The sequence below is a fragment of the Dendrobates tinctorius genome, unplaced genomic scaffold (genome assembly GCF_039654945.1).
Source record: "Dendrobates tinctorius isolate UK_male_01 unplaced genomic scaffold, ASM3965494v1 ptg000208l, whole genome shotgun sequence".
Lineage (NCBI taxonomy): Eukaryota > Metazoa > Chordata > Amphibia > Anura > Dendrobatidae > Dendrobates > Dendrobates tinctorius.
Window position 1 is genome coordinate 4,599,125 of NW_027361875.1, and position 12,706 is coordinate 4,611,830.

The following is a 12,706-nucleotide window of genomic DNA, read 5'->3' on the forward strand; positions in this document are numbered from 1 at the left end:
CACAAATGGGACTATTCCCAACCTGCACAAGCTTCTCATCCTACTGATACCCCAATGCTGAGCCTCTGCTGCCATATGTACCTACTGTGTGGTTCTGTGTGATCTTTAAAGCAACCCTCTAGAACATAGTAATGCCCGGGTGTAAGTGTCCTAGAAAACAGTGCCCACATTTTGTCCCCTAAAAAGTAATATTGCCCTGTGTGTGCCCCTTTGACAGTCACAGTCACCTAAGTTCCCCTATATCAATAGGTGCCCACTTTATATTTAATAATGTCCCAAGTCTCCCCCCTGTACAGCTCCTCTATACACAGTATGATGCTCTTATACACAGTATAATGCCCCCTCACTGTATATACTGACTCCTTAATATCCCCTAACTGTTAAATAGCTCCAACACTGTATGATGGCCACATCACTGTAATCTCCACACTGTTTGATGACCCCCTAGATAGCCTCCATATAGCATAATACTCCAGATAGTCCTCAATATAGTATAATGTACTCCCCATAGGCAGACTCTATAGTGTAATGCACTTCACATAGGTAGACTATAGTATTATGCACTTCCCATAGGAATACTATATAGTATAATGCAGCCCCCCATAGGCAACCTCTATAGCGTAATGCAGCCGCATAGGCAGCCTCTATAGCGTAATGCATCCCCTTTGGCAGCGTCTATATGGAAGACTGTAAATCTGTCCCCAATCCCCCTGCAAGGCATAAAAATGACCTCTCATTATACTCACCAACGGCGCTCACATAGCTGGTCTTGACTTAAGATTGCCATCCTCCATTACTGCTTCATCTGGATGACACGTCCTATTTTATCCACACAGTGTCACCCATTGTGCTCCTGTGCAGGTGTACTTTTCTCTGGGCTGCTGAAAGCAGAGGTAAGTACTGTAGTGTGTATGCGCTGGGAAAGGCCAAAGGGAGATGATGACCTGGAAGTAAAGCCGGCGCATGCACACTACAATACTGTGCTCTGACTTCAGTAGGGCAAAGATAAGCCTGCACAGGAGTGCGATAGAGGACACTGAATGCATGATGTAGGATGAATTTTCCACACAAAGCGGGACAGCGATCACAAGAAGAGGGTAGGCGCCGGATCAAGACTAGAGACGCCCAGACTGCGCCGTCTGTGAGTATAATAAAAGCTCTTTTTTTGTGCCTTGCATAGAGGATTGGGGACATACAGAGAGCATTCTAGAATATTGTATGTGAGGGCGTACAGATGCTGGCCAGACCTTATGTGGGGACAGCCTGCTGAAAGGCTCCCTTTAATCTGTATGACCTGTAGCTACTGTCTTTTAGCCACATTTAAAAGCCATCCTGCAAGATTCCAGTCACTTGCAAACTTAAGAAAATAATCATTCTCCTTCTTGTAAGCTAATCAGCAGCATCCAGTCGGATGAGTGTCTATGGTCCCTGCTCAGCACCTCCTCTGACCCCACCATTGCCATCCTCCTGCCTTGACTGACGTCTATGTCATCCAGTCTGTTGCGCTGCGCAGCTCCTGTTCCCTCCTGTGCAGGTGCGAGAGCTGGACAGACAGTGGATGACATAGGAGATGTCAGCCATGTCAATAAAGGCAGGAGAGATGGTGAATCAGGCCCATAGTGAGCAACTGTTGACCACACAACCCCATGATGTCCCCGTGTCATTTGAGCAGTGTTTCCATCATTTTCTGACATTTTTAGACCCTAAAAGGACTCCCGGGGGATAGCGGTAAAAATGCTCGGGTCTCCCATAGACTTACATTGGGCTCGCTGTTCTGTCCGAGTACCCGATTATTACAATTTGCTCGACCTGAACAACGAGCACCCGAGCATTTTAGTGCTTGCTCATCACTAGAAATAAATAGACTTTTTCTTCCTGCTGGATGTACGGTATTTCTCGCTATGTGCTCCGTGTACTCCAAAACCAACAACTGCATGTGTTTAAAAAAAGAAAAATCCTATGGACGACTGCATTTCTTATGTCAAGCTTTTTATCAAGCTAACTGAAGAAAGGTACAAGTTCATTTAGTGCATCTTTAGTAAATTTGCCACCCCCCATCACGCTAGTAAATGACATGTGCTAAGATACTCATAAGTCCTCATGCTGTGTCCAGTGTGTCCTCTGGTCCTGGCTGCTGCTCCTAGCCTCCTTGGCTGTCAGGCTTCTTCCAGGCACAAGCAGATGAGAGCAGACAGTGAGCTCAGCTCACAGGCAGAGGCAGAGTCCCGCTGCTTCCAGGCTGCTGCTGGAGCTGATCACTTCTCTGCAGCAGGGAGCTTTGAAGGAGAGTGTGCTCAGCCAGGATACCACAGGAGACCAATACTACCACACCACGACCAGACAACATATTACTACCACATTATGACTGAATAATACCACATACAGGTGGTTAATACAATCACCTCATGACCAGACCATATAGTGACCGAATAATACTAAATACAGGGGTTTAATGCAGTCACATCATGACCAGACCACATAGTGACCAAATACTACCACATACAAAAGAAATGCCACCAAATTAAGACCAGATCACATATTACCACCATATAGTGAGAGTACTACAATACTAATCATTAATAAAAATCACAATGCTAATAACATTACCACTGGTGACATTATACACAGGGGCTCGGTATATACTGTATAGTGTAAGGCAATACAGGGATCACCACTGCCATTATACACAGGAGCTCTGTATATAGTGTCAGTCTAAAGGTAATACAGTGATCACCGGTGACATTATACAGAGTAGCTGTGTATATAGTGTAAGTATACAAGTAACACACTGACTCACCGATGACATCTCTAGTTGAAGTCTTTCATCTTCATCCAGTGCAGACCGCCATCACTTCTTCCAGCCAGGACTTGTCTTTGCAGAAAATAAGTTATCTATAGCTGATTGCTTTCAGAGCACATTTCCAAATATTTCCCAGACTTCTACACTGTCAGATGAAGGAAAAAAAGACATAGTGCCGCCCTGCACAGTAGCAGACCCCCCTTTTGTTCTCCCCCATGGAAGACAGTAACCTCAAAAGTAAACTAAATTACAGCAGTAATAATGTCCCCTGATTGACCCCCTACAGTAATTTTGTCTCCACTTGCCATCATAAATCAGTAATGTATGTTCCTCATCCTGACCTCCATACAATAGTTATGCCACCCCTTTATTTAATAAGGTGCCAGATTCTGGGCCCCTTTATTTAATGTCCCCATCCAGGACCCCTTCATAACCAGAGGTATTTTTGGTTTTGCGTTTTCGTTTTTTGCTACCCTTTTTCCCAGAGCCATAACTTTTTTTATTTTTCCATCAATATGGCCCTGTGAGGGCTCGTTTTTTGCGAGACGAGTTGTACTTTTGAACGACACCATTGGTTAACATATCGTGCAAAAAAGTGCAATCCCACAGTTTTTGATTTTTTACTAGGGTCACTAAATGCTAAAACTGACCTGCCATTATGATTCTGCAGGTCATTATGGGTTCATCAAACATGTCTAGGATGTTTGTGATAAGTGGTGAAGCAAAAAATCCAAACTTTGTTTAAAAAAAAAAATTGCACCATTTTCTGATACCCGTACCGTCTCCATTTTTCGTGATCTTGGCTCAGGTGAGGGCTTATTTTTTGCATGCCAAGCTGATGTTTTTAATGATACCATTTTGGCGCAGATACGATCTTTTGATCACCCATTATTGCATTTTATTTTTTTTATTGATTGGGCAATTCTGAACGCATCGATACAAAATATGTGTATGTTTGATTTTTTTTTTTTGTTTTACTGTTTTATTTTGAATGGGGCAAAAGGGGGGTGATTTAACCTGATTTTTCACTTTTTTTACCACTTTTGGCACGCTTCAATAGTCTCCATAGGAGACTAGAAGCAGCCATAACCCGATCGGCTCTTCTACATGCAGGCGATGATCAGATCACCTGCATGTAGCAGAATACCTCATTTGCTATGAGCAATGACCACCGGGTGGCGCTCATAGCAATCCGGAAGTGACAACCTTGGAGGTCTCCAGGAGAACTCTGGTTGTCATGCCAACCCATCGGTGACCCACGATCACGTTACAGAGGTCACTGATGGGCGGATTTCCGACGAGATTGCCGGAAATGCATGTTAAATGCCATTGTCATCACTTGACAGCGGCATTTAACAGGTTAACAGCCTTGGGAGGATTGCGATTCCTCCCACAGCTGTTGCTGCACATGTCAGCTGATCAGATCAGCTGTCCTGTGCCGGAAAAGGTGCGGGCTCCGTCGATGAGAAGGAGGCATCCAATGATGGATAGATCAGTCATTGGTCATAAAGAGGTTAATAAGGTCTCCATCCTGAGCCCCTTTATTGAAGTGGACATGGGGGGGCTAGGATGGGGACATTGAATAATTTTCCTCCCTGGGCCCCTATGTCCGCCCCTATGGCCACTACCTTGCCCAATCACATCGGGAGGATTCTCCTCACCTTCTTGCGCTCCCCGTCATCCTCTTGTGGCTTCATATTTTGCATGGTCATTAAAATGGCTGTCAGCTGCTGCTGTGACAGAGTGCTCTGCTCTGTGACAGGCCGCACGCTGACATCACATAGCAGTAACTTTGAAAGACCGCCAGCCTATCAAAGGCTGCAGGATTCATTTAACATAACTGCTATGTGATGTCGACGCATGGCCTGTCACAGAGCAGAGTGCCCTGTCACAGCTGCAGCCAGCATTCATCTTGATGTGCGTCGTCGCCAGGGTCAGCTCCAGGCTTTCATGAGGTTCGGGCAAAATAGTATCAGTGGGCCCCTTTAACACATGCCATGATTCCTGATGCACAGATAAATAATACAGGTATAGTACAATATATGGGCATCACATAGTCCTCTACACAGTATAATGGGCAACCACACAGTCCTCCATACAGTATATCACGGACCGCATACAATGCTCCTCCATGCAGTACATCATGGACCCCCTGTAATGCTCCTCCATATAGCCCATCACGGGGCTCATGTAATGCTCCTCCATATAGCACATCTCGGGCCCTATGTAATGCTCCTCCATACAGCACATCATGGGTTCCATGCTCCTCCATACAGTATTAAGGGCCCCATGTAATGCTCCTCCATACAGCACATCAGGAGCCCCATGTAATGCTCCTCCATATAGCGCATCATGGACCCCATGTAATGCACCTCCATACAGCACATCACGGGCCCCATGTAATGCTTTTCCATACAGCGCATCATGGGCCCCATGTAATGCTCCTCCATACAGCACATCAGAGGCCCCATATAATGCTCCGCCATATGGCACATCATGGGCCCCATGTAATACTCCTCCATGCAGCACATCACAGGCCCCATGCTCCTCCATACAGTATTATGAACCCAATGTATTGCTCCTCCATACAGTATTATGGGCCCCATGTAATGCTCCTCCATACAGTATTATGGGCCCCATGTAATGCTGCATACATACAAAAAATAAAAGATAGTCAAACACTCATCTTCCTGTTCCCGCCGCAGGTCCAGTATACTCGGCGTCTCTCCCAGCTCTGCATTGCTCAAGACAGAGAAGCTGAGTGCGCAGTGATGACATCAGCATGCCCTCTGCCCTGAGACATTGCAGTCAGAGGGCACTGAAGACACTATAGCTGCCAGGAGCGAGGAGAGGTGAGTATTAGAGGGGGCCTGTGCTAGCACTGGGCTCCCTTGACTCACGGACCCCATAGCGTGTGACCCACCCCCTGTTTGCCCATTGCTTACCTAAGTTCGCCGGGTGGTGCCGCCTGCACTGGACGTGATGGTGGGTCGAGACTGTGTGCACCCGCATGCACGTCTCTGCCTCCTGCAGTTTTAAAGGACCTCATCCTCCTGTCTGGGGCCCACCGGGTATTTCTACAGTGTCTGTCTGCCACAGTTTTGTGCACTTCTGAATAGGACACCGCTGAACAGAGGTCAGACGGAGTCCAGAGTAAAGGCCCCATCTCACATAACGAGATCGTTAGCGAGATCGCTGAAATGTCACCGATTTTGTGATTCAATAGTGACCTCGCCACGTGTGACACATAGCGGCCACCGCCCCCCCCGCTGGATATCGCTGATTGTGCTCGAATGTCCCAGGCCATTTTTTGATCATTGGCATCCCGCTGGTCAGCATGCATCGTTGTTTGACGCCAACGAGCGACCTTGGCGATGCAGGACTCACGGACGAAGGCGTGAATCATCAGAATAGCTGCTGTGTGACAGATCGACGTATCATTGCTGCGTCATTGAGTATATCTGCCTGTTTGATGGCTTACTAGCGACCATGTAGCGATGCACCAGCGATCCTTACCAGGTCGTATCGTTGTAGGGATCGCTGGAGTGTCTCTAAGTGTAACGGTACCCTTACTCTGCTGCCTCATTATAGTGAATGGATTCCTCGGGGGTTTCTTTTGAATCACATCACTCAGAGATTTAGATGGAAACCCCAAATTAAGTGGTCAGCGGAAAGTGCTGGATAAATGTGATCACAAACGTTATATAAAATGTTCCCAATAAAAGCTTCAAATCAATAAAAAAAAAAAAAAAAAGCAAGTCCCCACTCAGATCCATCATCTGTTAACAGAAATATAGGGGACTTCCACGTTACTGGTAGCACAAAGGCTCTGGAAAAGTGAAATGGCTTCTCACCCGCCAAAAGAAATTTAGCAAATTCTCTGCTCCCAAATCCAAATGCCCCCCTCCCTTCTGAGCCCCACAGTGTACTTAAACCACATACAGTGTCCACGTGTTTGGCATTTCGGAAGCGATATGAGCCAGCCTAACTTAGGGGTGCATGTCTCTAGAAGACATTCATCCACTCAATGCCGACTTTTATTCCCCATTGACTTGCATTGGGGTCGGGTTTCGGACGAAACTCCGACTTTTTTTGCCCTAGTCGGACCAGTTTCATTCGACTCAAATTTTGTTTCATGAAACCCGATCCGACCAAAGTCGCTCAACTCTAACTGGGAGTACTGGTCACTACAGCATATTGGTCACTACAACAGCAGTTTGCAATTTTCACTCGGCAAGATTCATTCTTTGCTGCTTGTTTGTGGAAAATACACATGGAGTCAAAATCATCACTACAATTGTAGATAAATTCCCAAAGGGGTACAATTTCCAAACTGGGGTCACTTGAGGGGGATTCTGGTCTTCTATCAATTAGAAGCTCTGTATATGGAGTCCGTAAACGATTCTCGGAAAATCTGAGCTCCAGGAGGCAAATAGCGCTCCGTTTCTCTGTATGGCTAAGTAGTACTGTACACCCACATATGTGGTTGTGCAACTGTCAATAGAAATTGTGGGACAAATTATGGTGACATTTTTACCCACTTCTTGTGTAAAAAATGTAAAATTTGGGGCTAAAACAAAAATGTGGTGAAAAAGATGTAGTTATTTTTTTCTTCACTGCCCAATGGTATAAAATTCTGTGATGAACCCGTGGTATCAATATGATCACTGCTCCCCTAGATGAATTAATTGAGAGGTGTAGTTTCTAAAATGGCATCACTTATGGAGGCTCTGTTGTTCTGGTACCTCATGGGCTCTCCCAGTGGGTCATGGCACCTGCAAACCATAACAGTAAAATCTGGTGCGCCTTGCCTTCTGAGCTTTGCACTCTGCCTGAAAAATATTTCCCGATTTACATGTAGGGTATTGGTGCACTCAGGAAAAAAATGGACCTCAGTTTGTTGCAAAGAAAAAATCCTATTAACCCTTAAAGTAAAAATTTGGGGCTAAACAATATTTTAGTTGGAAGAATGTCATTTTTTTTTTTTTCTTCACCGCTCAATGGTATAAAATTCTGTAAGGCACATGTGGTGTCAATATATATGATCACTGCACACCCTAGATGAATTCATTGGGGAGTGTAGTTTGTAAAATGAACTTCACATATAAGGGGTTTCTGATGTTCTGGCACCTCAGGGGCACTGCAAAAGTGACATGGCACCCTCAAACTATTCCAGCAAAATTTGAACTCCTATATGGCACCTCTTCCCTTCTGAGGTTTGCACTGTGCCTCAGAAGCAGTATTCCCCCACATATGGGGTATCAGTGTACTCAGGAGAAATTGCACCATACAATTTGTTGTGCAATTTCTCCTGTTGCCCTTATGAAAATGCAACATTTGGGGCTAAAATCATGTGTGGAAAATGTAATTTTTTTTAAATTTTTTTTTTTTATTTTACGGCGCAACGTTATAAACTTATCTGACATACCTGAGGGTACAGTGTGCTCATCACACATCTAGGTCAGTTCCCTGAGGGATCTAGTTTACAAAATAGGATCACTTGTGGGGGATTTTCACTCTTTAGGCACATCAGAGGCTCTACAAACGCGTTATTGCATCCACCAATTGTTCCAGCAAATTTTGCATTCAAAAAGTCAAATGGCGCTCCTTCCCTTCCGAGCTCTGCTGTGCGCTCAAATAGTGGTTTTCTTCCTGATTATACAATAACTGCATGCTTAGGAGAAATTACACAACAAATTTCGGCATCCATTTTTAACTATTACCCTTGTCAAAATATAAAAATTTGGATCTGAAGTAATTTTTTTGTGTGAAAAAAGTTACGCACTTGAAGGGTTAATAAACTTATTGAATGTGATTTTGAGCACCTTGAGGCGTGCAGTTTTTAGAATGGTGTCACTTTAAGGTATCTTATATCATATAGACCCTCAATGATGTGATCCCTAAAAAAAAAATATAAATAAAGTTTTTTGGAAAAATAAAAATCGCTGGTCAACTTTTAACCATTATAAACTTCCTAACAAAAAAAAAAATTTGGTTCCAAAATTGTGCTGATGTAAAGTGCACATGTGGGAAATGTTATTTATTAATTATTTTGTGACATATCTGTGATTTAGGGGCATGAAAAATCAAAGTTTGAAAATTGCAAAATTTTCACCAATTTTCCTTGTGTTTATTTGTGAAAAAAAAAAAGTCTTAACAAAGAAATGTTACCACTATCATGAAGTACAATATGTCACAAAAAACATTTTCAGAATCACCAGGATCCATTAAAGCGTTCCAGAGTCTTTACCTCACAAAGTGACAGTGGTCAGAATTGTAAAAATTGGGCCCGGTCATTAACGTGCAAACCACATTCGCGGGTAAAGGCGTTAAAAAAAGTTTTTCTTCACAATCCTTAATCTTTTCCATTTTAAAAATACCTAAGAACTGTGAGCTGTGGGGATCTGGGGTGTAAGTGAATGTTTAAATCTTTTTGAACATTACCTGCCATTTCTGCCCTATTTAAAAAAAAAAAAAAATAAAAAAAATTCCATAAAATTCATTTAATGTCACTTAGTTATTTAGTTTGGAATTATGTATTTCGTTAGTTGCAAAATTATTCCAATTATAATCTGACAGGCTGCAGTAACTGCAAATTGGTGATCCATCAACTAGTTGCCTGTTTTTTTGGAGAAAAGTCAGCATAAACCATATTGTATGAACAAGCTAAGAAGTCCAAGAAGATGACCCTGACACAATCAAGGACCCCAAAAGTCAAGTCATCAACCTCATTTGTAGATGACTGTCCTTTGCTTCCATGTAGTCCTCCATATTCATGAGCTCTGAATAACCCCACCTCCAATTAGATTGGCAGCTTTCTGGCTATGCACAGTATACTGCCAATCAGTGGTGGGGCGGAGCTTTACACAGCTCGGCATTGGAGAACTGATAGATCTGCAGCCGAGAAAACTGTGATTTTATTAAAACCACAGCAAGCAGATCATTAAGTGATACATCACTGGAATCAGGGTCTCTGCTCTCAGAAGGGCTAGGAAAAACCTGGTGACAGATTCCATTAAAGCCTTTTTAACATGAATGTAGCCTGGTTTATTGCCTACTATTGTACTAATAAAATGATTGTGATTTCATTGAATGTGCACAGATGTGTGTGATCTTGATGTTTATGATGCAATGGAAGGTGGATGCACACATGTTCCATATGGTTGTTGGGTGGGTTTTGAATCATTTTACTCTTTTATGTTTACTATTGTTTTTTACTGTCCATAATAATTTTGGTCTGTTTTTTCTTCTTTAGTCCTTCACTCGACTGACAGAGTTGGTCTTAATGGCTCATAAGAAAGAATTAGATGGCTTACGTATGGCATCCAATGATGAACTGAACCTAGCTGAACTTGAAGAGGATGGTCGCAAATCTGATGGAATGCCAAATTCCAAGTCCTGTTGGTGCTAGGTTGTATCTGCTGGAGACAGAGATATAGGTGAAAGCCTCATCGGAGAAAAGAGCATTTGAGATGTTCTATTCTGAAAGTGCTGAGGGGGTTGGCTGATATCAAGAATATCAATGACGATGGCCCCAGTTTTGGCTAGAGATTTTTATTATTTTTTGCGCATATGCAATGAAGAAAAGAAAATTGCATCAATTTCCAGAACTAAATAACATAAATAGTTGACAGCGGGTTCATGAAATTTACAGAGACACTAATGGGTATAAACTTATGCAGGAACATAAACTTACTAAGAAAACATAAAAAATACTTTAAAAATATATATAAAATACCATGTTGGCTTTAATTTAAACAAAAATGTATTCTAAAAAGAATTCTTTAAAAATTTCTATTTTCCTCTTTGATGTACGCAAAGCAATTTTGGGTCAGTACTCCCCATTTTTCTTGCTGGCAAACCAGTTAAAGGAGGTGTAATTAGAAAAAAAGGGTCTGCTTATTTTCCTCAGTAAGTGTCTCTCCTAACTTGCCAATCTAGAATAGCAAGTTTTTTTGAGAATATGGAATTGTCTCTGAAAATTTGATGCAGTTGGCAACTAGGGATTATCTCAAATTTAGAAGTTCATTCTTGGCATAGGAGAAAATTTGCCAATCAATGGGGTACCGACCGCTAGGAATCCTACCAATCTGAAGAGCCCCATGTAATTTGAGCGGTGGTCGATCATGAGCACCTCAGCTTCATTAATTCTTAATCGGACCGCCGGAGCTAGCCGAGTGCAGCACTCTGTTGTTCTTTGGCACGACACTCCCATAATAATGAATGGAGAGGTAGGACACAACTTTGGTTTTTGTGATAATCTCTCTTACACTAGGTCATTTTGGAAATCTTCAAAAGTAGAATATAGCGGATTGCGTAGTGCAAACCTGATTCACAGTCCAGGTCAGGTGATTTCTGGCAATGGACAAGGAGCAACACAAATTTCATTACCCTTTGGGATCCCAGGCCTATGATTAGCCAGGCTGGTTAGATATAACCTATGTGTGCCACACAAATTACGTCATGCCAGGCTGGTTGAATTGAATGCGGCCACAGGGAACCTGGAGACTCAGGAGATTCGCGCAGCTCCTGTCCACAGCCAGAGAGCACTGACCTCTACTGTGGACCAGGGTTACTCGGTGACCTGCACTTCTCTATTCAAGAGTTTTCCACCCAAAACCTAAAATTTTACCTTATTTTGTAAATCCGACTTGAAACCATAGTATATTCTTGTTTTAAGGAGGCTGGGTTCATATGGCTGTAATATGTATGTATTCCGATTGCAACTTCCGGCACAATTGGTAGGTCGGTCTCCTGATCCGAACTAACTACCTCATATATGAATCTGTTAGTTCAGGTCAGGAGACCCACCAGTTTGACTAAGGATTCCTATTTGAGCACTTGGTGAATATCATGGCCTTATTAACCCAGTCTTGGAGAAATATTTTACTTTTCTATGTTTTGTTTTGCCAGCATTTTTTCTAACCAAAAACTGACATGTTGATCAAATTATTTTGTAAGCACATTCAATGTAAAAACAAAAATCAGTCACTTAAAGTAATCTTCCAGTCGACCCAGGAACCTCCACCTGTCAGCAGTATGGAAGAATTGGGTGCATTAGGTTGTACTTGACTACCATGCATATCTGCATGTACAGACAAGACCCTGCTCCTGAACACCACAAAGAGGTCCCTTCATTTTGTTGATTGGTGGAGTACTTGGGGGTTGTTTTCCCCACAAGTCACACATCGATGGTCGATCTTTAGTACAGGTTGTCCAAGGGTATTTCCAGAAAATCCTTTTAATACTTATACAACGTAGCACCAATATATTAAATAAAATTATTTATAGAACTAACATTTAAAACACTTTTTTTTTTCTATCTGTACTTGGGCAAGTTGCAATTAAAAGCTTTGCATAATGGGATCCATTTGGGAAAGAAAGTTGGAAACATTTTTCAGTAGCTGGCTTTTACATGGCTGACGAGCGCTCTTTTTTCACATTCTTATTGTATTACTAGCTTCTGGCCCGATTCTAAAGCATCGGGTACTCTAGAATATGGCCAGCGGCAGATTAAAATAAAAAATGTGATATACTTACCATCCGACGGCCCCCGGAATCTGTCCCTCCTCTCCACTCTGCCGGCATGTTCCGTTCCCAGTACTGCTTTGCGCCAAAGACCGCTGCTGACGTCCTCTCACGAGAGCGCAACGTCATCAGTGGTATTTCGCGCAAAGCAGTACTGGGAACGGAAGATGCCGGCAGCGTAGAGAGGAGGGACAGATTACGGGGGCCGTCGCAAGGTGAGTAGATCACTATTTTTTATCCTAATTGTATTTTTTTACACGTTTATGGTACCGAGGGTCCGAAGGAGTCTCTTCTCCTCCGGACCCTGGGTACCGGCTAGCGCCGGGCAACTCCGGTTGCGTTGCTGCTGACACCCGTGCGCCCGGAGATGACCCGCGG

The 12,706-nt window shown here is 43.2% G+C and overlaps 1 protein-coding gene across 2 annotated transcripts in view; it reads left to right on the plus strand.

Annotated features, from left to right (window-relative positions):
- RAB15 (RAB15, member RAS oncogene family) overlaps window positions 1-12,384 on the plus strand; it is a 122,567-nt gene extending 110,183 nt beyond the window's left edge. For both annotated transcript variants that reach the window (XM_073554171.1, XM_073554172.1), the window contains one exon: window positions 10,056-12,384. In XM_073554171.1, the coding sequence (XP_073410272.1) occupies window positions 10,056-10,211 (156 nt within the window). In that variant the 3' untranslated portion in view covers window positions 10,212-12,384. The remainder of the gene's footprint in view (window positions 1-10,055) is intronic.
- Window positions 12,385-12,706: the final 322 nt, after the last annotated feature.